The sequence below is a fragment of the Poecilia formosa genome, unplaced genomic scaffold (assembly GCF_000485575.1).
Source record: "Poecilia formosa unplaced genomic scaffold, Poecilia_formosa-5.1.2 Scaffold482, whole genome shotgun sequence".
Lineage (NCBI taxonomy): Eukaryota > Metazoa > Chordata > Actinopteri > Cyprinodontiformes > Poeciliidae > Poecilia > Poecilia formosa.
In genome coordinates, this window is record NW_006800421.1 from 261,118 (window position 1) to 287,841 (window position 26,724).

Genomic DNA, 26,724 nt, shown 5'->3' on the forward strand with positions numbered 1-26,724 from the left:
CAAAAACAAAAAAGAAATGCAACTTTTATTTCATACATTGAACAACTATTTGTTTAATGTTAACACAGAGTTGTAAAAGTATCTGCTTCCTTACAGACCTGGTCTGTATTTACTTTATTTTTTATTTTTTAGTCGCACTTAAGAAATGTATGTATTGCTTTATTACTCATTCAATCAAATTGCATTTAGTCAGGATTTTGTTTGTCTGATACCAAAGGTTGTTTGACAAACTGAAACTTTTAAGTGTGCGGAAAAAATAAGGAGGAGGGAAAATATCGGTTTCCCTGGAGGCCGACATGAATAGAAATCAGGAAAAAAAGGATGTTTTACACAAGAGCTGGTACCTCAGTTTGGCTTCGTGTGTCAAATCAGAGGATTTCATTCTGATTAGAATGAAATCCTCTGATTTCATTCTAATCAGAAGAGATTAGAATGAAAAAAAAAATATATATATATATATATATATATATATATATATATATATTGTTTTTAAAGTGCGAGAATGTGTAAAGTGAGGAATAGTTCTGTTTTTAAAGTGCGAGAATGTGTAAAGTGAGGAATAGTTCTTCAAAAGCAACGTGTTTTGTTTTGGTCCTCTAAGTGATCATATTAGACAGAAAAGTCAATCTACAAGTCTGGCTCTCTTCAACACGCCAACAATTTAAACTTTACTGTAAATACGACGGCAAAGGCTGGTTTGTATGATTTGCTTTAAGGATTCTGTAAATCAAACCTGCATTTGGAACAAATGTGGTGTTTCAGCTGGCATTGAGCGACACTCACCGGCTGTCAGGAGGACCGGGATCCTGGTCCAGCGCGTCCAGCAGCATGCAGCCATCTTGTAGGACCATCAGTGGACTTCCCCAGTGGGCAGGATGAGGCTGACAGGGGGCTCCTAACTGACCAGCCCCTCTGGTTGTGTTATCTACAGCTACAATCTGACACCATTATTTTAATCTTTGCATTTGACTTCGGTTTCTTCACAAATACATCTTAGCAAATAATAACCAATTATCAGTGATTGTGTAATAAACTTGCTCCTCCTCTCCCAGATTCCACCATATATGTGTTTTATGGGCACAAATTAGTCACAAATATTTTATACTTGTATATCAGGATGTGTCGTTGTGAACCAAGTTTTGTGACCTTGCGCAAAATTTTGGCTGGAATCTTTATTTTATTTTTTTATTGTCACTGTTTTGTAGCAAACGCAAAATACTCTGGTAAACTTAGATGAAAAAAGTTAGATGCAGCATGCCAAGAAAAAAGTAACATTTTTATTTCAAACAAAACTTTTAAAAACACTAAAACATTGTTTTAATTGCAACAATATCACATTTTTATTTTACAGTTTCCTAATACAACTGCTAAAAATAGAAAAAAAAGAAAAAAAGAAAAACCTCTCAAAACTGGAGGATTTAAAAAAGCTTTCTCCTATAAAATATAGGAAGGTTCATTAACCCAAAAGGTCTAGGGAACATATTTCTATCTAGAATCCTGTTTGTTTAGTGTCTATATTTCCACAGCTGGAAAAATAGCCAATTCCCTCGGAGGTTTTCAAGATAATCCAGCAAACTAATGCGAGATGATAGAGAAATATTTGTTGTTTCACTGCAAAAACACAAAACCTTACAAAGTAATTTTGGTCTAGTTTCTCAGTACACTTGAAATGAGACAAATTAATTTAAAAGTAACTTTCAAGAAAGAAATAGAGGCTTGTTTTAAGAAAATAATTTATTAATATGGATGATAAAGTATTTGTTCCATTGGCAGATAAATGAAGATTTTTTTTTTTTTTTACATTTTATTGGCTCTAGTGGCCTTTATTTGATAGTTAATCGACAGGAAAGTGGGTAATAAGAGATGGGGAAGACATGAAGCAAAGGTCGCCAAGGCCGGGAATTGAAACTGCGACAGCTGCGTCGAGGACTAAGTCCTCCATATGTGGGTTGTGCTTAACCCCTGCGCCACCACAGCACAACCCAGATAAATGAACATAAGATGGGAAAAATGTCTTGTTGTAAGTGAAATAATCTGCCAATGGAAGGAGAACTTTTTCATCCATATTAATGAATTGTTTTCTTAAAAGCCTCTGTATATCGCTAAGAAATTACTTGTATGTTAGTTTTATCTTATTTTAAGTGTACTAAGATATTTGCACGGGACTCTCTAGACCAAAATTACTTTGTAGGACTTTGTGTTTTTGCAGCCAGCCCTTATCATAGGGTCATCTAGTTTAATCCAAATACAACTTCTGGACTTTACTGAAAGGATCTACAAACAGATTCTAGAAAATCAAACTAGAAACTGCCATTTAAACCAATCAGAAGGCAGCAAACAGAGGCGAACATCGTCGTTTGTCATAAAACCTGAAGATAGACCACTACCATCTTCAAATCCCCCCACTCTCTAGTTTATTAGAAAGTCCTCAGATCTAAATCCAGTTTAGAATCTGAGGCCAGATTTGAAAAATCTTAATCTGACCAATAAGGCTCCATGATTTGGACTCTGTTTTCTTCACGTCGAAAACCTCTGAGCCGCCGTTTGCTCACGGAGACCTTCATCGGTAAGATTCTCACAACGCAATCGGTGACGAAGTGTGGGAAAACCTTGTCGGCGAAGGTGTGTGTGAAGGTGTGAATGTGCTCGTTGGTATCCAGATCGGAGAAGGACAGCTTCCCCCCGTCCCGGTCCAGATCCACCCTGATCCTCTGGATCTTCTTCCGCACTGACAGACCCGTGGAAAGAGCCGACGGACCCTCCGCTGTGTATACGCCGTTACGCAGCTGCGTCACCAAGAACCGGCACTCTTCGCCTTCCTTCTCCATCACACCGACCAGCCACATTCTGCTGTCGCCGACGTCGACGTCCCAGCTGTGGTTTCCCGAGTCGAAGCCGTCAGAACCCTGGACGGAAAACCAGAGGTCGGCCCGCTCTGGGTTTTTGGGAAGCTGCTGCGTCTCTCCTGTGGTCGCAGTCGTCAGGTCCTCTGACAGGTGGAGTTTTGGATAAGCCGTGTTCGGGTTAAGAACCACGGGAGTGTAGGACACCATGGTCTCCATGCTGCTCCAGATGCTGAAGGCCAGGTTGCCCAGATGTTTGGCCTGGTCAAACAGAGCGCCACAGTGCAGCTTTGGATCTTCCAGCAGGGCGCAGCGCTGCGCTCTCTCCACCGCAGCCTTGTAGTGACACAGGAAGAGGACATCCTCGGCTCTCAGCTCCTCCTCTATGGCTCTGACTGTGTCCGAAATCGTCTTCATCTGCCTGAACAGAGCCCGCAATTTCTCCCTCATCGGGTCTCTCCTCTGCTCCTCTTCCTCCTTCACCGCAGCCAGCCTGGCCTCCTCTTCCTCTGCTAAGAACTGGTGAAGCTTCTTGAACTGCTCTTTAATCTGCGTCTCCGTGCGGCGCGCCTGGAACCCCATGTGCTCCATCACCTGACAGATGTCCTCCTGAACCTCCTTCTTGAGCCCCAGCTGCTTCTTCAAGGACTCCAGAGTTTCCTGGAGGTCCTTCCGGTGCTGCCGAGCGGCTTCCCCGACGGGCATGAACCTGTGCTGGCTGTGTCTCTCCGAATCTCTGCAGACCAGACACGCCGGCTCCTGGTGGTCCAGGCAGAAGAGTTCATGTTTCTCGTCGTGCAGACTGCAGGTCTCTGCGGGCTGCACGACGCACCAATCAGAAAGAGTTTCATTGAACTCTTTCTGCTTCAAGAAGGTGTCGCAGAATTTCTTCAGAGCCAGATTGCAGCGCGGAGCGTCTTCTGCGGATACTTTTCTGCAAACAGGACACGAACGCCTGGACGTGACGCTCCAGAAGCTCTGCAGACACTCCTTGCAGAAGCTGTGGCTGCATGAGATGAGAACCGGATCCTTGAAAATGTCCTGGCAGACCGGACAGCAGAGATCCTCCTCTAATCTGGACGCCATTTTAGTGAAGCTGAAAGCACGCGGGTTTGTTTTCCTCCCACAGAAATGGTTTCTATTCTTACTTTCACGGTGATATTGTCGGCTTTCCTCCTGCAGCAAGTCTGCTTAGCGTCTCAGTCCCTCACTTCCGTTCTTTGTGTTCAGTCTTTTCCATCCGGGTTATTTTTTTTTAATGGTTCCGGTTGTGTTTCTACTCTTCAGGCGGAGATACGGCGCCCTCTAGAGAATTTCCTCTGTATGTGCAGTTTTAGAAAAAGCTCTTACATGACTTTGTTAGTGGAAAAATTAATTTTCGGTCCCTCATAAAATTGTCGTAGTGTAAATTTCAGATCCACACATTTAATTTTCTGTGTCCTTTAGGATTCTATTTTCTTTTTTTTTTTTTAAGTCAAGCTCTGTGGGGTTGAAAGTGTTGAAAAGATCTCCACATTAGACTGCATATTAAAATACTGATTTTTGCAAGAACAACAGCTTACAGAGATGGTGACGCACCGAGAAGAGTTACAAGCAATGGTAGGTCAAGTTGGCAACTGTAGTGTGAGTTAAATTATTAAAATAAGCAACCATAAACTGATCCAAAGTGACGAGTGTTTTTGTAGCGCATCCAGAAAGTTTTCACAGCTTCACTTTCTCCACGTTTTGTGAAATTATTCCACATTTTGGAATAATTTTACAGCATTATTCTAAATTATATCAAAATAATCTCTTTCCTCAACACATGCATACCATTATGACAATGTGAAAAGACTATCTGCCCAAATGAATTTCTAAAAAAATAAAATTTTTGTTTATGTATTTTTCTTCGTCTTATATGCCTCATGAGGTACTTAATGTAGGTTATGACTTACATAGCCTACAACAGGCTATTTTTTCCTCAAAAAATAGGAAATGTAACATTTATGTCAAAAGGCTTTAATCTTTTTTTAAGTCCAATATTCGTTATTATGATGCAATATTTCATACTCAGATCAAGATTTATGTTTATTTGTAGCGTGAGTGGAGCACGTGTTTTTGAATTGTATGATTTAATTTTACACATAAGGATCCGTTTAAAAAAAATCTTTGATACTGTTAAGGCTTTTATTTTGATAGGACTTCAAGAAGACTGCTTCCGTTTTTGTTTAAATCCTTCATTTAAAAAATTTTATTGTTGTTGTTGTTGTTGTTGATGATACATCGACAGAAAAAATAATGCTTTTATATAGATAGAGATGGCCTAAAAATGCTGGCTTTCGTTGTGAAACTTTTATTTTGACACAAGTACGCCAAAGATTATCACGTGTGGGAAATAAATAAAGCAACCGAAAAACAAAGTTATTTTAAAACCTGTTTTAAAGAACCATAAATGAAACATGGAAACAAAAGAGAAAACTAACCCGGATGTGTGTCAGTGGGAAAACATTCAGAGTTACTTCAAGCAGCAGCTGCTGAACGTCGTTGAGACGTAAAGTCAAAAAGTGAAAGCAGAGTTTTCTTCCAGGGCGTTTCTGATTCTCTGGAAAGCCGCAGTCAGCAGAATCTTCTGGACTCTGACCCGAAACGTTGGACTGTACCTGCAGTCCAGCTGAGCTCGGTGTTTCCGTGAGACCCTCCGCGGTGAGACATGAAGAGGAGACTCCTGCTGGTGTCCAACTCCACTCTGCACGGCAGCGGCTACCTGGACCACTGTCAGCAGCACATCTCCAGCTTCTTTGGAAAGTATGTCTGAACAGAAACCCGGGAGAAAACAGCCGAGGAGACTCAACTATAAACTATAAAGAGACAGGGTATGTTAGCTGGACAGCAGGAAACAGACAGCAGAATGTCAAAGGGAAGCAAATTGTTTTAGAAAAGTCCTCAAGCTGATGAGCCTCCAGATTTAGAGGCGGTTTTTGTTATGGGTGATTTGGCTCTGTGGTCTGGGTGGCATGGGACAGAGGGGCGCCAAGAGAAATGCAACAACAAAAACTGAGAAACACTGAGTTGTTTCTGTGGCTGATGCTGCATTCGAGTTGTCTCGAGTTCAGTACTGGTAATACCTTCATGTAAATTGAAAAACGGAGGGATGTGTTTTATATGTTTTGGTGGTAAAATCAATGAGCACCAATTCGCTCTTTGCAAAGTAAAGTAGTGGAAATTTTGCATATTTGTGGTTTCTCTTTTTTGTTGTTTGTAGTGCATATCTAATCTAGTCAACAGAAAATCAAGTTCAGGAAGATGACACACCAAAGTAAAAATGCTGCTCTTCTTGACGCACTCTTGGCCCTCGCTTGCAAAGCGACCAATCCTGGAGCGCCATTTATTTTTCTTGGCGCTGGAGAAGCTTGGAGAATGGGCGCCTCCGTACAACACTGCCGTACACCAAAGGGTGGCTGAGGGCGCTGAAGTTGGCATCTGATTCACAGCTTATTGTCTTTCTCAAATATCATGTCAATGTCTTTTTAGTTATTAAAGTCGCTAACAAATCACATGCTAACAGTTTTTATGCTTTCGCAGAGTGTTTGTTTAGTTGCCGGCGAGGCGTCAGAAGGAGGGGTTTGCCCAGGGTGTCATCAATACAAGGACGACTCCATATAGCTATATACTACTATATGTGTTGATTCATCCTTCAGGAATGTGAAGAGAGTGCTGTTTGTTCCCTATGCCCTCCATGACAGAGATGCCTACACAACGACTGCCAGGAACAAGTTCAGATCCTTAGGTAGGGCTGGACGCCACCATTACCTCTAAACTATTGCTTATCACAGTCTTCAACGGTCTGTTGTGTTCCTTAGTGAAGCCGAGTGGAAATTCATTCCAGCTGTGTTCTGAAAACGCTTGTTTTGACTTGTCTGTTTGTGACTGCGGCAGGTTATGAGGTCGACGGCATCCACGAGGCTGCAGACCCCGTCGAAGCCGTCCGAAAGGCAGAAGGCATTTTTATTGGTGAGAACTGAAGGCGGCGAGTTGCGGTGACGCTCTCCTCCCTACAGCATCGGCTGCTGTTTTTAAAAAAAACTTTTTTAACCTTCGTTATTTCTATCATGTCTCCCCCTCCCCCCCCCCCGAGTTCTGCTTCCTTCTCTTCTCCCGACATGCAGTGATTGTAAAAGGTTTTATCAGGTGATGGACTTTTCAGAGTGACCAGTTGAATGGTTGATCACTTGATATTGACCAACCATTCAAGCAACTCCTTCAGAATAGCCAGCAGCAACTGACAAACACCTGGAGGAGCTGCTCTATCTGCTGAGCTCATTACAGGAGCTACTTCTCAATACAACGCTGATTAAAAACCTTGTCAGAGGGTTAATAGAGGAGCCGTGTTGTGATGACTTCCTGAAGGCGGAGTTTCTGAAAGAGCATAAGCTTCTTAAAGAGACAGAGGCCCAAATTTAAATGACCACCTTAAATTTCTTTTAAGTCATATTTAATATGCAGCATTTTTATAACAACTGAAGTTAACATATTTACTTGATTGTGCTATAAAAAGGCGCTGTATGGCAGGAAAACACATAAATCTGCCCTTCTAACATTGCAGGAAGCTGCAGTCAGCTCCTACAGAGGAAGTGAATTTGCAAAAAAACAACAACCCACTACTTTTTTAAGTGCAAGAACTAATGAGAGAAGAATGGTTCAGAAAATTACTCTGCAGGTTTGACAATTTTGCGAGCGTTGTTTCTAAACACTTCACTGCCATAACCTTTTCCCTACGACCGCGCCGACCCCGCATCCGCGGAGACGCTAACGGACACATCTGCTTGCAGGAGGAGGCAATACTTTCCGGCTGCTGAAGAGCCTTTACGACAACAACGTGGTGACGGAGATCAGGAAGCGAGTCCTGGAGGTGGAGCGCACACACAGCCACGTCCCACAGAGCAGACACTGTCCTGCAGAACGCAACACGACATCTAGCGATGTTTTCCCGTTCTCTGTGCCTCCTCCCCTTCCAGGACGGCGTCCCGTATATGGGCTCCAGCGCCGGAACCAACGTGGCGACCATCAGCATCAGCACCACCAATGACATGCCCATCGTTTTCCCGCCGACCTTCAATGCCATCGGCCTGGTCCCCTTCAACATCAACCCGCACTACCTGGACCCCGACCCCAACAGCCGCCACATGGGGGTGAGTCGAGAAGAAAACTAAAGAGACTGAAGAGTGGCGTCCAAGCTTTCTGCCCTAAGAGACAAAACTGTTGGGTTCAAAGAACTTAGGTGTGAGTGCTTTTTACTTTGTTTTATTTGCTCAATAATAAACCAAAGTAAAATTTTAAATCATTGTAGGCAGGTACAAAATTAAGGACAAAGGTTTTGTTCAACTGCGTTACAAGACAGGCCCAAAGGCTGTGATTTTTTTAGGGTTGGTTATCTTCTTATTGGGCTGAATGCTTTACGTCTGAGGAAAAGTCGGTCCATGTTTGTGGTTCTAATCAGCTAATACAAATGGAGAAACGTCGTCAATAAATGGGAATCTATTTCTTTCTAAGATGCTATTTATCTATAAAAACATCTTGCTCTACAAAATGAAAAACAGCCCGTCTGCATCGACCAACCTGCGCTCGCTCACACTGTGGACGGATGGCCACGCAAAGTCCTGGCTTTATAACTGACCTAAGTAGTCGATGGAAAATTCAGGTTTATTTACTAAAATAAGGGCTAATGCATTTCAATTAAGGAATATGACAAAACATGTAAACCTCCTAATGGTGGAGTGGTTATGAATATACCTCCGTATCGACTGCATATTTTAAGTTGCGCTATGCCAGAAGAGCTACAGCAAATAAAATAATCTGGAGGAGAAAAAAAGAACTCAAGTGGCATGCAGGCTTTCCCCAGTATATTATAAGCCTGGTGGGCCACCAGGCTTAGTGTTGCTTATTTATTTTAATACACCAGTAACATTGAGAGCAAAGAACAGGCTAAGCCAGGTTTATATACAACAAAACATCAGTAATCATTAGCAGACAATTATCTATTTAAAAAAGATAACAGCATTTGATTATGCCAACAAAACCTACAGAGATACTAGTTTTATTTACTGCACCACTATTTTCTTTGTTGTTGGTGGGTTTTTTTTTTTTTTTTGTTAATTCTTTAACATTTTTTAACACAAAAATGCAGTGGGGCAACTGGTGGACCTCCTTAGTACCACCAGGCTGATCTGGTTTTCTGGAGGAAACTCTGGTATGAAAACTTTAGGAAGGGATGAGCAAATCTCATCAGCTCCATCTTTATCTAATCATTTACTGTGCTTAGCTGAGACATGTTATCAGTTTAGTGCTTCTTATTCCAGTCAAAGAAAAGCTCAGTGCTAAACAAACTGGATTTGACTCTTTTTTTAAAGCTATTTGTAGTTTATTACATGTCTGTAATTGTTTGTATGAAGTCCAGGCAGATTGAGATTGTTTCAACTTCACGTGCTTGAAGTAAAAACCCAACAGATTCAACCTCTGTTTGAGGTTCTTCGTATTGACTTGTGCTTATCTGAAACACATGAATGAGTCACAGTTCAAACACAGCTGAAAGAAAAAGGAAAAAAAAACTCATCTGTATGCTGAAAATCTGCAGTGGTTTGAATTTATCCAGCACAGGAAACTGCAGAACCACAGAGCCGCGTTGATTTAAACGGGTCAGCAAAAAACCGTGTCGGCCATCGTGAAATGTGACACTTTCTTCTATTCGATTCTGCTGCTGCTTCCTCTGGAATCGCTGAACAAAAAGAAATTTACCCCGAAGCGTAAGGCGCTTTGCAAGAACACCGTACTGATGTCGTGGTTTAGTCTTAGTTTTAAACAAACTTTCATTTATACTTTGTATACAAATATTTGTGGAGAAATGTATAATTTTTCAGACAAATTTATCTTCAGATTTTGTTAAAGCTAACCCAAAGGTGATCATTTTTGTTGTCAAGAAAACAGGCCTTATAAAACTCTTGATTTGGTTATATTTGTATATATTTTACACAGTATTTATTCATGTTTTTTATATATCTACCAATCCATTCATCCAGTTGTTATTCAGGAACATTTCATCTAGATTTTTAATTCAGATTCATTTTTCATTTAAAGTCCGATCTAAAAGTCAAGAGACGGTTCAGATCAAAACCTTTGTTCGTCCTGCGTTAGGATGGCCTAGTCAAAGTCCAGACCTAAATCCAATTGGGGATCCGGATGACGCGTTAACATGACTGCAGCTGTTTTCCCCAGTTCTGGTTTTAATTCAGTTTCACTCTGAAAGAGCCTGGAAGAAAAGTAACATTTGCTCTGTTTGTAATACGCAAAATAAAATCAAACAGCAGCACATTGTGCAACAGCTCCCCCTAGAGGCCAAACACACACATTACAGTAACAGTAAAAATGGTGCTATCATTGCATGGCCATATGACTCCAAAACTATCTAAATCTCTGTAAGTTCTGTAACTTTTTAAATCTGTTGTGATTTTTATTTTAGTTTTGAAAGGTTCTTTTTGCAGTTTTTCTTACTTATAATGAAATGAACTGACTCAGTTGATATGATTTATTGTGGCTGAGCGTTCACATAGCAACAGTCACACGTACACTTTTAATTTAAGTAAGAAATCTAAGGATGGGTGGGGCTCTGGTTTTGTCGGCCATCTTGTGTGCTGAGGTTTGTTGGCGTGCAGACGGTCAGTTTTTCCTCTTCTTTTTACATGGTTTGGTTTTTTATGCACAGAAATGAATCCAGGTAACAAAACAGTTAAAGTATCACCTTGTGTCACATTGTTGTTGTGCAGGAGACCAGGGAGCAGAGGATAACCCAGTACCATGAAGAACCCAACACTGCCAGTGTTCTGGTGAGTCAGAACCAGCCATTATTGGACTGTCCTGGTTCATTTCTGTTTTATTTATTCATTTATTTATTTTTTTAGGGATTGAGGGAAGGCTCCCTGCTGCTGGTGGAGGGAGACAAAGCCACGCTGCTGGGAACGACCAAGGCCCGGCTCTTCACCAGGTACTCTGTCACTTTAAGAGTCTTTACGTTTATTTATAAAAGTTTAGTGTGCGCACGATGGCAGCTGAAAAACTGAAATATTTACACCCAAGTCAACAACTCCCACAGGCCTCAAAAGCTTAAATCACCTTCTCATCATTATAAAACTGAAATTGGACATCCCCAACCCCCCCACTAATGTGTCGTCTTGATCAAATCAGAAGGTTAATTCAAACTTAGTCCATTCCCACCATTACATGAGCAATATGGGAAACTAAACTTCGGTATCTAACTGGAGTTTTATTTCAGATTTTATAAAAGTAGTGGTGTTTATTTGGAATAAGTCCTGACCCATGGGTCAGAAACTGAAAAATACGATCTTTTCTAGTCAGTGAACACACCATAACAAGGTCTCAGGATGCTCCAACGGCAACACTCTTCAGGGTTTCAAGTTCTGAGTGAAGAATACTCAGGTAGCCATTTTTAGTGTCAGAGAGGAGTTTACGAGGAAGTCAGAGGACGTATTCAGATATCAAGCAAAAAAAAGTTTTCTTCGGCATGTCGAGACACAATCTGCAGCTCATTCAGGCTGTGAGAGTGAGAGAGAGCAGGATGTTGGCAGGTAACGGGAAGGCTGAACACACTTCAGCAACGTTAGTTGCTTTGTCCTCTGGACCGTTCAACTTATGAGTTAAAGTTTGGATCTGTTCTCTAGGAATACAAATGGAGATCACTGTAATGCTAGCAGCGCTAACCATGCTAACTGCTAATGTAGGATACTAAAGTCAAACAGCGGCCGCTCTCTCTCACACGGTGTACCGTCACGCCTGGCCCTAATATTAATAATTAACCACCACCATCAGTACTCTGCAAACAGAAGGTTTTGTTGATGTGACTTAAAGACAACTGCGTTTGTTTTCTTATTTTTCCACGTGACGCCGCTGCAGCTCTCATTCTATTTGATCTTTGGACCTCATCTTGTTGTCCAGTGAGAATCCGGTTTCTGTTTTCATGTGACCGAGTCTCTTGCACTCTGTAACTCGGACCCGTCCTCTGACTGTTTCAGTGGGAAGCCCTCGGCGGAGTTCGATCCCGGCAGCGACCTCAGCTTCCTGCTGACCGACGCGCAGTGAGACGTTAAAGAGGAACAGAAACCACCCACAATAAAAATCTGAAGCAAACATGCAGTGTGTCTCAATATGACCAGTTAGCAATGTAATCGACAACACTTACACCGATACTCAGTGTTTTTTTTATTACTCTCAAACCTCCTGCTGAAGTTCCCGCTCCTCCAAAATAACGTGGAGACAAAACAGGACAAACAAAATGTGAACAAATCTGTTTATTTCAGCCCAAAAGTGAAATCATCTCTTATTTATTTATTTTTTTAGAAATTGTTAATATTTACTCTCTAAGTGTAAGAATGCATACATCAAAAAAAAGTCAATATTTACTCATAGCAGAAAGGAAAACAGAGTGGTATTAAATATAAAAATAGAAACACACACGGCTGCAGGACTGGAGTCAAATCACCAGAGTCAGTTCACAGTCTGATTCTGCTTTTAGATTCTCTACATTTTGCATAATTTTTTTTTTTAATAGAAATCTTAACCGTGTTCAGATTTAAATGTAAAAACTACAGACCAGTACAGACTGAGTGTGAGCAGATTTCACTCCAGCTGCTGAAAGTGAGATGTGAGCTCACCCATAAACAACCACAGATCTTCAAAATCTTTCATTTATCATGAACAAACAGTCGATTTAAACCAGTTTTGAAATGTGCTACATTAAAGAAAAGTTTGTGTGCAGATTTAGCCACTCAAATCAAGACGGTCACCATTAGGAAGTAAAAGTTTCTCACAATCCTCACAGGCATCAGAGTCAGGATGTTGACAGTGATTTTTCCAGGGTGGAATAATAAACAAAAACAAGACTTGAATAAAAGTTAATTTATGGTTGATTTTCTCTCGTTAACACAGGCTCCCGTCAGTTTCCGACACGCTGCCTTCGGTTTTTGATAACATTATGGATCATTGTGTTAAAGTTATATTACTATTTTATTTCATTATAGATTCATTGTCACAAATGATAAAACTACGAAGTGGTCATTGTGGTTTACAATTCAACCTTGTGATGAAGGCTATTGCATAATTAACTTTTTTTTGGTGTCTGGGCCGACTTTAAAATTACTTAAAATCTGGAATAAAAACAGAAAAAAACCCCAGATTGGTTCATTCTACATAAAACACTGATCTCCTAAATTACATCCATTTCAAAGAATTTACCCCAGAAATTTACATCTCAATGCTTTATTAGGAATCCATGCTGAGTTCAGTCCAGGAACCTTCAGTGCAGCTTAACATCCAGAATTAAAAGCTTCTAAAAAAGCACTTTATCATTTTTTTAATGAATATTGATTATTTTTACAAACTCAAAATTATCAATAAGGTGGAAAAGGGTTCAAGGTCATCATCTAAATATAAATGAATACAATAACTTCCCTGTTTTGGAAAATAAAAGCTTATATGTAAATTTGTAACTTTTAGATAAACATTTTCACTTTCTTTTCATTTTACTTGCTTGAAACTAAAGTAAACTTTTCAAGACGGCTGAGGTCCAGTGGAAATGTTGTAGTTTTGTCTTAAGCGCACTAAGAAATAGATTATTTCTTTTTAGCTTATTTTGAGTCAATAATCCTCAATAATGATGAGAACGTTTGACTTCCATTAATGGATTATTTCACTTACGACTTTGGGAAAATGTCTCGTTATAAGTGAAATAATGTACCATTAGAAGAAGTACTTTTTCATTAACATTAAAGATTATTGACTAAGAACAATGTGCTTTATGTCAATAAAATTATTTCAAATGTGCCAAGATATTTTCACTATAAACTAGACCAAAAATACTTGGTAAGATTTCGTGTTTTTGCTGTGTAATCTTTTTTTGATTATCAAAAACGATGAAGTCGAGTTGCAACGTATTAAGAAACTTTTAGCGAATATTAGTGACACCATGTGCAAATGGCTGGTTGTTTACGTTTCACCCTGTGTGGATTTAGAGCAAACCTAGAATAAATTCAAAGTCATGTCTTTAGAAATCACTAAAGTTACTTGATTTTTTATTAGTTCATCCTGAAAACAGAGCAGTTTAACCAGAAAATCTACATTAATGCAACATTCATACTGATGAGTTTGATCAGAAAGAAAAGAAAAAAAAACATAATAACCAACAATCTGACCAGGCCTGTTTAATTATTTTAGCCTAATAAAGAGACACACCTCTAATTTTAAAAGTACAGTTGTCCAAACTGCTCAGTGTGCTCTTATTGACTTAAATCTGTTCAAAGTTTCAAAGGTTTTACAGGGATTTGAACAACAAGCTAATGTTAGCAAACGTAGCCTCATGTGCTACGTAGCTAGCTAGCCTGGCTAAGACTGAAGAAACTACGATGAAAGAAATATTATGGTATGTTTAGGATGAGTGACCCTATTTACACCACGTACAGGTCCATGATTCAGACTGTAAGGGGAAACGTGACGTATGTCCATGTTTTATCATCAATAGAAATCCAACCAGTGTGGAAAAGCAACAATGTAACTTTTATTGTTCTGAACGGGTTTTGTGCCCTCGCCCACTGTCTGCTGTTGAAATGAAGTTATCAAAATATGCAAACCCAATATGGGCGAATAGCAAAAAAAAAAATTTTTTGTTCCTTTTCTTTTAAATACATAAACACACATAACATAAGTAAGATCAGAGTCATTAGACATAAAAATAGCAACCAGCCGATTTTTTTTTTTTTTTTTAGTTTCTAGCGAAGCTGCCAGTCACCAGTTTGAAATCTGAGGAAAAACTACAAGAAAACAAGAAAAAAAAAAAAAAAAGAAAAAAATTTAAAAAAGAGGCCTCAGTGCAGAAAACGGCAGGAAAGTAACAAGTGACCACGGATTAAACCCCGCCCCTTAGCTACGGTTGCTATGGCTACTCCGGTTAGCGACAGCTAAAAAGCCACAGAGGAGTGTAACAAACGCTGGATGATTATTGTTTTTTGTATTATCGACTATTTTCCCTCTAAGAGGATCAATACATTGCATCAATAAATTGAAGGGTATTATTCTGTACTGTTTAGCAGCGCAGGTCAACTAGAGAGATACAATTTTACTGTTTGTTTCATTCTCTGACTTCATGCGATAAGAAATTTAGACCATTACATTTTTTATTTTCCTCAGAGAATCAATTTTATTTTTGTCAAAACAAAATCAATACTTATTATAATCCGTAGCAGTAGGAGGACCGCTCCAAATGCTAATAGCAGTAGCATTTACTTCCATTAGCAAATAACGATTGCCATCGTTGCTAATGTTGAGATGCTTTACCATTACATGTCTCTGTGGCCTGATACGTTTCTGTTTCTCGTGAGAAATGGACCTTGGTGTCTAACAGAATCAACAATGTAACTCTTTACTATGGGCCCTTTGTCTAACAGCGTGTGACTCTTTCTCGGCCTTGGTAAAGCATCTCAACACTAATAACGTTAGCATTCAGACGTATTTCATGAAAACTCATTTGCATACCATTAAATAACAGACAGCTGGAATTACTGAGTAGTTTGTTCATTGTTGTGTATTTTTTAGCTACATAAAGGCTGAAAAAAGAAAATACGTTTAGTGTAGTAACACATATTGGCCTCCGGGGGTCAGGATGTATTCTAAAACCGTCTTCTTCAGGTCCGGGGTTTAACCAAGTGGTCAAAGGTCAAAGAAAACAGTTTCTTGATTGTGTTAAATAGAGCTGGACCCACTATTGTAAATCACCATTACTGTTTTGTACAAAATGCATTTAAACACACAAGAAAACCCTGCAGACACTCCCACACTCACTGTTACCAAACACCCACAGGAAGCAGGAGAGAAAACAAAGAACAACAATATATATATATGACTGCGATACTCTGATCGTCTCCTCTCAGAGCAAATAGTCCATCTTTATCCAAAAATATTCAAGAATCTAAAATGTTCTCATTTCATATTGCTGTTTTATTGCTGCTGTTGGTCCTAATTCAATCAGGTGACTCCAGTACTTATTAATACTGGTTCTACTTCTACACTTCCTCCATCAGCTGCTACACTTCTCTTCATGCATCAGCAGTTCTGGACTTCAAGGCCGACATGACCAATCAGTTCATTACCTGTTTAATGTGATGACTAAGCAAAAACAAACAAAAAAAACAGAAAAGAAGAGAAGAAATGTGCAAATCTGTTGAAAGGCCAAACCTGACGGACGGCTCAGCACCTGGCTGCTGCTCCCTGTGCATGCTGGGAGTGTTTCGTACGTGTTGGTTTAAATGTCAGAGAACCACAGAGCGCGAGCCACACCGCAACGCACGTCCGGGTTTATAGAAGTCGTTAAGTGCTTCAGGGTTGGCAGACGTGAAGCTGCACAAAGAGACGAAATGATCCATAAACTTTTAAAAACGAGCGGGTTTGAAGCCTTGAGGGGTTTTTATCTGCGACCAGTGTTTTCCAGCTTCTGTTTTGGCACGAATGCAATATGATTTAAAAAAAAAAAAAAGCCAAACAAATACAGTTACCTGTCCCTCCCCCAAACAGTACTACAGTGATTCTCTCTTAGGCTGGTTTACCCTGATTTCTTCTCTCCTTAACTTTCTCTCTCTCTTTTTCTCTCTCTGTCCGTCTTAAAATCTCGGCCTCTAAGCGTCGGTGTTCCCGTTCTCCTCCGGCTGCAGCTGCTCCTTCTCGGTGCAGTCCACCTGTGGGGGGCGCACTCTCTTAAAGAAACCCAGCTGAGAAGGGAAAGAAGAAGAAAAAAGATCATTTGGAAACTTTCTCACATAAGATGCATACGGCGAGGCAAAGTGTTGGAACGATTCAGACACAAGTGCTTCATTTGAAGGACAAATAATGGAGCAGAGGTAAAGACAACTACAAGAAAACAAGACGCCACATGGAAATAAACATTAAAATAACAATTTAAAATAAATAAATAGCTTTGACATGATAATACATTTGAGCTTTGGGGACAGATACAGCAACAGTAAGGCTCTCAGTTCAACACGTTCTGATTAAATCGGTTCCAGAGTTGAGAATAAAAACTAAATTTTATGTATTTGCTTTCATTCAGTCACAGGTAATAATAACAATAATAAATAAAGCAAAACATTAAACATTCCCAGGAGACGGGAACTAGAATTTTCCTGAGGGAAATTTCCAAAAGCACTAATAAAGTATGTATCCATCTAATTTGTAGCTCTGAACCCGAAGCTTCAAAAAGGTTTCATGAAGGCTTTGGTTCTGGACTCACTGCGTCTGAAATCTAAAATATCATTTTTGGGACCAACAACAACAATAATAATAAAGGAAATTCTGATGAACTTATTGGCATTATGGAAACACTTCTATAGTGTCAGTAATGGACTTCTATAGAGACCGGCTCATGTTTGCAGTAGATGTTGTAATAAACTGAGGGATCATGCAGATATGGAACAACAGTGGCCTGAGAACGGAGCCTTGAGGAACCCCACATGAGATTTTCCTGTTCTTTCACAAAGTCCCTGGTCTGCCAAATCAGATATGAAACCTCTTTTCAACAATGTCGTCGTCTGTTTGCTGAAATCCAGCAACGATGAGACGAGACGTTTTAGAGTTAGCATCGCTGTTGAGATGATCTAAAAGTTTCCTCACCTTGTACATGATGAAGATGAGCAAAGCCAGCAGCAGCAGTCCTGCGAGTACCGCCAGAGCGACCACCCAGGCCGGTACCGGCTGGGCCGTGTCGGCCACCCACGTCACCGACACGCTCACCTGGAAACGAGAGCAGGGAGCAAACCTCAGCCTCTCCTCCAGAAGTTTATCTTTACGATCTTCCACTAGGTTTTGATTGTTCTCTTCAGAATTTAAGGTTAGAAAGAAAGAGCTGAACATTTTGTGTGCAACACGTTTTACGCTTTACAAAGTATTTGTACTTTATAGATAATATATTTTTGATTAGCTAACAGCATTGCCTCCTGTCCATGGAAAACCGTGGCGCTGTCAAGCTGTGTGCTGATGACTGCGTGTTGCAGTGGGACTCACGGTGGTGGAGTTGGCCGGCAGCTCAGTCTGCAGGTTCTTATACGGCATCTCGATGACCTCAAACGAGGCTGTGGAGCGAACCACGTAGGAGCGATTCTGATTCTCAGTCTGAGGAGAAAGGAAACAAGATGAAGCAAATGAGGCAACACATCACCAAAAGAAACAGTCAAGCTTTGAAAACCGAGCTGCAAAAAGGCCTGTGGGAAGAAACAACAACATACATTTAAGTGACATTAGCCGTCTGCGCCATCTGACTGAAAAACAAACTTTTGACATGTCGCTAAGCAGAAAAAAAAAAAAGGAAAACGTGAATTAGTCGTGTTTCCATCTGCAGGTTTGGAGTATAATCTGAACAGATGTTGCCTGTAACAAACAAGATGGAACGCACACTCCACACATTTCAGAAAAATGGAGAGTTCTCCCTCCAAACTGAAGGTTTGAACTCTGACATTTCTCAGTTTTGTGTCTCTAATAAGCCAAAGATCCACCTGTGGATCCACTACATCCAAACTTAAATCTGTTTCCATCTCCCCTTGAGCGCCTTAACTTTTTTTTTTTTACAGAAAAGCCAAAATCTTCCTCAAGAGAAGTTTCTCCCATCAACCGTTTCTTCCACAAAACTTCAAAATAAAACACGCCTCCCGGCAAGTGAATCTTAGTGATTGGTTGTAAGAGCTGCTGTGTTGTCGCACCCTGAGGAAGTTGTTGACGTCCAGTCTGGAGTAGATGAACAGGATGGCGTTCTTGTTCCTCTCCAGACGGCCGACCTGACACCTCAGCTTCAGACACTCGGCCGTGTTGCAGTCCTGAACACGCAGTCAGACAAAAACAGAAGGTAAACTCAGGAAACTCGGAATGAAAGAGAAAAGATAGTGAGGAATAAAAACAGGCCATGCTGTGTGTGTGTGTGTGTGTGTGTGTGTGTGTGTGTGTGTGTGTGTGTGTGTGTGTGTGCGCACCAGTATCTGCAGGTCGTTCTGCGTCTCTCTGGCCTCCAGGTCTCTCTTCCTCAGACGTCTCGGGTTTCCTCCCTCTGCCTCTCGGTCTCTGACGACGCTGGTGTTCTTCTGGGTCGCCAGTGGGTTCTGACCGGCAAACAAAACACATTTACTGGGAACTTGGTGGCTGAAACCCCAACTGAACGCAGAGTGAGATAAATCAAAAATCAGTACATCAGTAGTTTCTATGGATACCGAACTCATGCAGGGTTTCCCCTCCAACTTGAAATTAAGACTTTTTCAGACCAGTATGACTGAAATTTAAGACCTGTATCGCGACAGAAATGCACAGAAGATATTTACATCGTGGTGCTAAACTTTTTTGCACAGAATGCAGGTGTAATCGTACGTGTTGGCAACAGAAGTGAGCCAGAGAAGAAGGCAAACGTCCAGCAAACTGCTGATAAATTTACACTTACGCAAAAAGGCTAGCTAGCTAGCAAATGATTATCAGCAGCTAGTTAGCGGAAGCCTCAACGGCCTCGAGTCGCAGAACGTAACCAAGATGTCTGCTTCGGGCTCAAACTTTCACCTGACAGAAACGTCACATGAGAAAAAAACCTACATAGCATCTACAAGATTAAATAGTTCTGCCTCGACAAAATTTAAGACCCGAGATTGACATGTTCAAGGCCGACTTACATTTTTTTTAAATGAATTTAAGACTTTTTAGGGATGCATGAACACCTTGATATACGGGTAACTTTCCATTAACGTGTTTTTAACAGCATTCAGAGAAGTCATTCCTTTAGCGAAGACTTTTCTTGGTTTACCAACTTTCTGCTAGATAATTGTTCTGTCAGCACTCTTCATCCTTATTGTCTAGCTAATAGTTTCTGTATCAAACATGAATCAATGAGTTTTAGTTTAATTACTGAAATACAAAAACTTTTCATCAATACTATGATGCAATGGGATGCCGCTGCTTTTCCCAGTTTCCTCCTTCCAACAGAGAAAGCTGTAAAGACACTTTAATTCTCTTTATGGGTAGAAAAGAGCAGGATAAAGAAGAAAACAGCATCTTACAGAGACGTTGAGTGGGTTGATCTCCACGTCGGTGGTGCAGTTGATGGGTCCCTCGGTCTCAAAGCTGGTGATGTAGAGCAGAGAGCCGTTCCTGAAGTGATACGGCCATTCCACCTCCAGCGACGCCTTGCTGAACGTACTGGGCCCGTTGTTCAGCAGCTGAAAGAGCAGCACTCTGTCAACGTGAGGTCAGAGCCGCCGCAACGCAACTTTCCCTTCAGGTACATCTGGGATTTACTCAAAGGTAAATAAAGCAGAAGCAGCCGAGGTGACATTCGTCACGTTTCTCCTGAATTTGCATGTCAGCCCTCATTTTGATATTCAGCCCAGAAAATAAACATGAATTTAAGATTAGATGGAAACAGAAGATAAATGAGCAAAGGAACAGAAACATATTTAACTTTATTTAACTGTAAACGTTTTGTTTTTTGAGATTTTCGTACTTCATAAACGTGAAGGATCTGCGGCCCGATGTCGTCTCCGAGCACCGGGGGGTTTTTGGGCTTCCAGTTGGCGATGGGCAGCAGCACCTGAGAGGGAGACGACGACCTGGGAGAGCAACACACACCGTTTCCATGGATACGTCCCGACATGCTGACGCCCAGAACAATGAACGGGCAAGAGTAGACAGTGGGAACAACTCAGGGGAGTCTGACTGCTGGGTTTGTTCCTACTCTACTTCCAATATTTGCACAGGAAAAAAAAAGATCAAATCGTATATTTAAGAAGAATAAATCAGGGTGTGGAAATGTGTGCGTTACCCTCTGATGGAGGCTTTAGCCAGGATGTCCAGCTGCGTGACGCTGGAGACTCGAGGACTCGTGTTTTGAAACTGGTTAGAGCTGAAACACAACGACAACATCAGTCACCTCCGTGGATTAAAAATGAGGAAAAAAACACAAGATATGAATATAGGAACAGATAAATTATGTGCAGCTCTGGAGGATTCATCTTAATGTGACCAACATGTTTCTCCCGACTGGAGGTGATGAGATGAACCGTCAAAATAAAAAACAAACAAAAGGCTGGTTACATTTCTTCTATGATTATTTCAGGCCTGCTCTGAAATATATATATATCCTTTTTTCCCTATTTTTAAATTAGCTAATAAAACAATGTTTGTAATAATAACAAAAGGAAACATTCGAGTACCGTATTTCCTGGACTAGAAGTGACACTAAATCCACAGTTTGGTTGGTCCTGGGACTTGTGTTTGTTTTTTTTTCCTTTTAATGACATTTTTTTTGACTGATGCATTGAACATTAATTCATTCTGACAGAAATAAGCCGAGGATTAAACATTACTGTCTGAAAAGCAAAGTTTCATCAAATCATATCTGGGGATTTACATTTAATAATATCCAGATAAAAGGATTTTATATACGTTTTCTTTTTCCTCCATCTTCATATCACATTTTTTTTCTCTAAAGTCTGGAAAATACGGTACATCAATGTTGCATTGCAATAGAGCAACACAGCTCTACTGCAGCTCCTGATGTACGTTTCTTTACGCTCACACTTTTAAAGTTGAGGAAATGCACCAGAGAGGCGAGGAGGAGTGAAACCAAATCCTGCTCAAACCTCTCATTAACATAGTTCAGGCCCCCCTCACCCCTCCGCTCTCTCCCACAGAAACACAAGCACACAGGCGAACGCCGGGGGGGCGATGCACTCTCTGGCATTTAGACGAGTCTTAACCAACAAAATCAGATTCCAACTGACTTCCTTGTTGGCTTAAAGCTTCTGCAAGGCAGCAAACATGGAGATTCGCTGTTCCCCATAAAATAAAACTATTTCCTCGCTAGGCCAGCAGGTGGAGCTGCTGTCATTCCAGTTAGAAGTGCGGCGGCGGCAGCGGCAGCGTACCTGACGATCTGGAGGTCGAATTTGATGGAGGTGTCCTCCTCCGACAGCTGGTGTACACTGAACCCCAGCTCTGCCAGGATCTGACCAATGAGACGACAGAACAGAGCCGAGAGCCAATGAGAGCAGGGAGAGATACACACATACAAAACGTCTCAGGATACTTCCTAAAATATCTGAAAACAATGAGAGTGGCTCCCAAAAATATTCACACCCCTTGCAACTTTTTGTCACTTTCCAACAACAAATTTCAGTGGAATTTATTGGGATTACATTTGACTGACTAAAAAAAGGTTCATTGTGAAGCTGAACAGAGAAGGTGTCTGGTTTTTGTGCTGTTCTTCTCTTCAGGCCCTGTGAATATTTTGTAAAATGAGCTTTTTGCTGAGTTTTGCTAAATTTGCTCTGATTTGACCACATGTTCACCAAATCCCTTACTGGCTTGTTTTTAACCTTAAATGGGTTTTGTTTCAACAAACTCTTTCTTCCTGACGTTCCTCCATTAGGACCAGATGTGTAAAATGAACGGTTGCTTCGGACTCTCTCCATGTTTGGATGTTGGACGTAGAGTTCTGTGGAAACCCTGAGATGTCACTTTGAGTGTTTCCCCACCTGATAAGTCTGACCGAATCGCCTCGACTGGGGACCAAAAATGCAACATTTTCAGCTATAAATTGATCCAAACCCTGTGAAAAACCTGTTCCCCTCCTTGCCTGTGGGGGCGCTGCACCAAGAACCACTGAAGGGAATGACAGGAAAACCTCTGAAACGCAACTTCCTTCTTCACGAAATGTAAACAAAATGGTGTAACGTCAAGTTTTAACGCATTAGTTTATATTTTTCTTTTATCGTTGGTACAAGCTAGCGTTAGACTCGTTTGTTTTGATTGCATTTTCCCAGAAAGCATTGTGCCAACGCCGGCTTCGTGCTTTTGGAGCGGTGTGCGGTCCGCTTGGCATCGACATGAACAGCAGAGTTCCCATCAACCAAACACAGACTCAGGTCTTCATCTGTTCATTAATGCTCTCTAATAAACTCTGTGCGTCGATCATTAGATCTCATCTGTGGTCGTGTTGGGATGAAACGTGAAAAGGTTCAAGATGACGAGTCCGTTTCCGAGGCGCTATAAGTAATTTACTCTGGGATGTTTTTAAAGATGCCGGGTGTTGGACGTCACTGCGTTGCCTCTGACTGACCGTTGTGTCTTTCTTCATGGGGTTTCCCAGGTCACACACCACCATCTTGGTCTCGTTCTCCTTCTTGTAAGCACAGGAGAGCCTGGAGAGAGTCTGTGGGAGAGCAAGCAGGAAGGAACGTCACAACGTCATCGTACACATATCAACCGGATGAGATCTTAGATAATAAATAAAGGTTCTGTATTTTTTACACCAGATCCAATTTCTGATTTGAGTTGAGTTTTTTTTATGCTTCTTTTCTTTTCTAAAAACAAAATTACAAATGACAGGAAAATATCATCAGAAAGTGGTGTTCATTTAAATCCTCCCTTCTGAGTATTCGGAGCATCAGGGCGAGGCTACGAACACTTTAGCTGAAGTATGAGAACATCGTCATAACACTAGCGCACAAAAGACCCAATTTTAAAAACAACAAAAAAGTGTTAAGATTATGAGAAGAAAAAAAGTTGTTTTAATGAGAAAAGTAGGTGAGTTACTAGGATCTGACGTGAGCCGATAAAAAAAATACACAGTTGAACGATCGTCTCAAAGTTCTGCTACTGATATTTTGATGATGTGTTAAAATTTATTATTTCTATGAAGTAACATCTGTTAAAACTTATACCAAAGTAAGTTTTCACAACATTTTTTTTTTTATTCAAAGTCCAAATAAATAGAAACTTTAAAACAACACTCGTCAAAGATGATGAACCGTCCTAATATGATCTTCAAAACCCAAAAATTTAATAGGGAACCTAACTGGTCAGTACTTTGTTGGAAATAAAAAAGAAAGCATCCAGTTTGTTTAGTTCAGAGGGTTGAAATGTAGATTGAAGATTTAAAGACACACTAATGGGGGAAACACCAATTCACAACCAGCTTCCTAGTTTTCCGATGACTTCCTCTGTCAGGTCGCATATTTAGATGTTTGTTCCCAGGCAGAGGAAATCAAAGAGTTCTTTATCACAAAATAAGATCATGACTTCCACAGGTTCTGTCGTAAGCCATGCACATAAAGACACGGATTACTGTGAGACTCCAAAGACGGTTCTTTGCGTTTTATGCGACTTTTTGCCGTTCACCCTGGGTGGAAAACGTGAGATGCGACCAGCTCTACCTGACTGCGGACCACGCCAGTGAAGTCGGCCTGCTGAGGCGGGTAGACGTGCAGCTCGGCCTCGTAGGCGCCCTCGCCCCTGTTCTCCGCCGTGACCATCAGGGTGAGGGCGTTGTCGTCGCCGATGTAGATCTTCTTCCGGTCGCTGCGGCCAATCAGAGGACACAGACGGTTACGACCTCTAACGACTCTTCAACGCCGTCATGACTGGTTTTGTTTAATCGACTTCGCTGCACCAACCTCTCCACCGACAGCTTGAGGTCGGGTTTGCAGATGTTGTCTTCGCCACAATCCAGCAGAATGTGAGCCTGGAGAAGAAGAGAGAACAGAAAATCAATTACTGTCAGAGGAACCAGTTGGTTCAGGACCAACAGGAGCCACTAGAGGGAGATTCACTGTTTCTAAAACCAAGCCAACACTGTGGGCTTCGATCCGAGTCCAACTCTGTGCCAACATGGTGCTGGTTTAACTTCTCTGTTTAAGTTACCATAGCAACAGTGGCACGTTAGACACGCGAGCCAAGATTGTCCACTCAAAAGTCTCGCAGGTCGATCAAATTAAAAATTAAGATGAAGAAGAGAAAAAATGTAATCAAATTTTAGGTGTTTCTTTTGGAGAGAAAAAAAAATCGTATTTTTGTAGGACGAGGATTTTCCTACAAAAATGCTTTATTTTTCATGTTTCCTGTATTAAAAGCACAACAAAGTATTAAGAGCACACAAAAAATAAGACGATAAAATCATGAGAATGAAGTCATTTAACGAAAATAAACTTGTATGAGAATAAAGTTCATAGTATTTTAGAACAGTTTTAAAACATTTAATTTCCCTTACGGTATTAAAGTATTTTTGAACTGAACTGAATTTGAATAAAGTCATAAACTTACCAGAATAAAGAAAGATAATACATAATACAACAACAATAAAGTTGTTGTATTATGATAATAAAGTCTTAATTTTACACTTAGTTTTTTTCTTAATATGGCCCCAATATGCTTTCAGGATCGACTGAACCAGTTTACCATCAGTTGTAAGAACAGGATCTGGGTCACTTTCTTTCAAAACGCTTCCCATATTTAGCAGTTTAATAAATTAAATGGCTCCCGGGCCACACTTTGGACTCCCCTGACCCGCCGCCCCGTCTGCAGTGAGTACCTGCTTGGTGACGTTGGTCGGTGCCCAGATGTTGATGATGGGCAGCAGTCCGGTCTTATCTGCAGCCAGCTGGTAGTCCAGACTGTACTCCATCGCCACGGAGATGGGAGTGATCTTATCCCGAAACTCGCGGTCGTCCTGGATGAAAAGGAGAAGGGATCAGATGTGCAGCTTCAGGTTGACTGTTTTTCTGTTTGATTTTATGGAAACATTCAGTATTATACGTTTAGTTTTAGACTCTTGCCTTTCCCAGCCTGTCTATACACTTTCACATGAGGTCAAGTAGATGTTCAATATGTGCAGAATAGACTTAAACCAGGGTATCTGCAGGTTTCAGCAAGTCAAATTCAAGACTTTTTAAGACCTTTTCAACGCCACCTTGGATTAAAATTAAGACTGAAAAAAACTTAAGTATAGGGGATGTTTGGGAGATCCTGCTTTGTTACAATCAAGTAGCAATTGTGACATTTTTGGGGTTTGTTTGTGGCTCTTAGCAGCCACTCTGTGTTTAAGGCTCTCTGCAGCCTTAAACGCTGCATTGCCTAGCCTAAGCTGTTGTTGCACAGAATGTGTGCAGCCTCGTCTCAGTTGGTAAAACAAAAAAGTGAGCCAGTGCCGAAAATTAACCTTATCCAGCTAACTAGCAATAAATTAGCATTTAGCATAGATGGGCACAAAAAAAGCTAGCTAAGGTTACAATAGCAGCTAGTTAGCAGTGAATACTTTAGCAGCTAGTTAGCAGTGAATATGTCAGCACGTGACTCAAACTTTTGCCTGACAGAAAAGTACATATGTGAGATTAAATAGTCCTGCCACAACAGAATTTAAGACCTGTGAGCAACGCCTTTAAGACCATCCTACATTTTTTAAATGAATTTAAGACATTTTAAGGCCTTAAGTCTAGACTTTTTAAGGACCTGTGACTTAAAAAAAAAAGTCTTAAAAGTCTGTGACTTTTTAAGGACCTGTGGATACCCTGTAAACACAAATCACGTTGGGTTTGTTGGAGAGGTGAATGGAGGTCTACAAGTTCATCCACGAGATGAGATTTGGTCACATTTTGGGAGAAACCAGGGCCCCCATTCCCTTCCTTTTTAAACAAACACAGCTTTGTTTTCAATAATCTGTAATCATTGCAGAGTAATTCAAATCTGAGTTAGCAGTAACGGATTGAACAGTTTTCTTGCCACACCTAATCCTGCATCAATCTCCTCTCGACTTGCTCTCTGAACTTATCTGACGTGTTTCTTGTTCTCCTGCTTCCCAGAACATCTGGATTTAAACTGACATTAAATCAAACACAGGTGGACGCAGGTGGCCTCCACAAACACTGGATTTTATGATCAAGAAAAGAGAGCAAAGTGGGCTAGAAACAAATGGGAACTATTCAGGTTTTTATTCTTTAAAAAAATATATAGTTTTCATTCCACTCTGTGTTGGTCTGTCCCATAAAACCAAAGC

At 40.8% G+C, this 26,724-nt stretch overlaps 3 protein-coding genes across 3 annotated transcripts in view; 1 reads left to right on the plus strand and 2 right to left on the minus strand.

Annotated features, from left to right (window-relative positions):
- Positions 1-1,802: 1,802 nt before the first annotated feature.
- On the minus strand, positions 1,803-4,218 carry LOC103156469 (nuclear factor 7, brain-like). Its single transcript, XM_016664386.1, has 2 exons — positions 2,531-4,218; positions 1,803-2,473 (listed from the first exon to the last, which is right to left on the minus strand). Exons 1-2 carry the CDS (start codon positions 3,927-3,929, stop codon positions 2,418-2,420), a joined length of 1,455 nt encoding a protein of 484 aa, XP_016519872.1. The 5' UTR covers positions 3,930-4,218; the 3' UTR covers positions 1,803-2,417.
- Positions 4,219-5,209: 991 nt separating this feature from the next.
- Positions 5,210-14,749, plus strand: LOC103156470 (alpha-aspartyl dipeptidase). The gene is made up of 8 exons (XM_007578528.2): positions 5,210-5,627; positions 6,521-6,609; positions 6,759-6,833; positions 7,652-7,731; positions 7,838-8,011; positions 10,640-10,699; positions 10,775-10,857; positions 11,903-14,749. Exons 1-8 carry the CDS (start codon positions 5,533-5,535, stop codon positions 11,967-11,969), a joined length of 723 nt encoding a protein of 240 aa, XP_007578590.1. The 5' UTR covers positions 5,210-5,532; the 3' UTR covers positions 11,970-14,749.
- Positions 14,750-15,472: 723 nt separating this feature from the next.
- itgav (integrin, alpha V) overlaps positions 15,473-26,724 on the minus strand; it is a 40,843-nt gene continuing 29,591 nt past the window's right edge. The window contains exons 20-32 of the mRNA XM_007578529.2: positions 25,264-25,401; positions 24,350-24,417; positions 24,110-24,254; positions 23,014-23,106; positions 21,821-21,900; positions 20,716-20,796; positions 20,398-20,503; positions 19,955-20,113; positions 18,890-19,015; positions 18,623-18,736; positions 17,931-18,038; positions 17,541-17,660; positions 15,473-16,642 (exon numbers count right to left, since the gene is read on the minus strand). Coding sequence (XP_007578591.1) covers positions 16,550-16,642; positions 17,541-17,660; positions 17,931-18,038; positions 18,623-18,736; positions 18,890-19,015; positions 19,955-20,113; positions 20,398-20,503; positions 20,716-20,796; positions 21,821-21,900; positions 23,014-23,106; positions 24,110-24,254; positions 24,350-24,417; positions 25,264-25,401 — 1,431 coding nt within the window. The 3' untranslated portion in view covers positions 15,473-16,549. The remainder of the gene's footprint in view (positions 16,643-17,540; positions 17,661-17,930; positions 18,039-18,622; positions 18,737-18,889; positions 19,016-19,954; positions 20,114-20,397; positions 20,504-20,715; positions 20,797-21,820; positions 21,901-23,013; positions 23,107-24,109; positions 24,255-24,349; positions 24,418-25,263; positions 25,402-26,724) is intronic.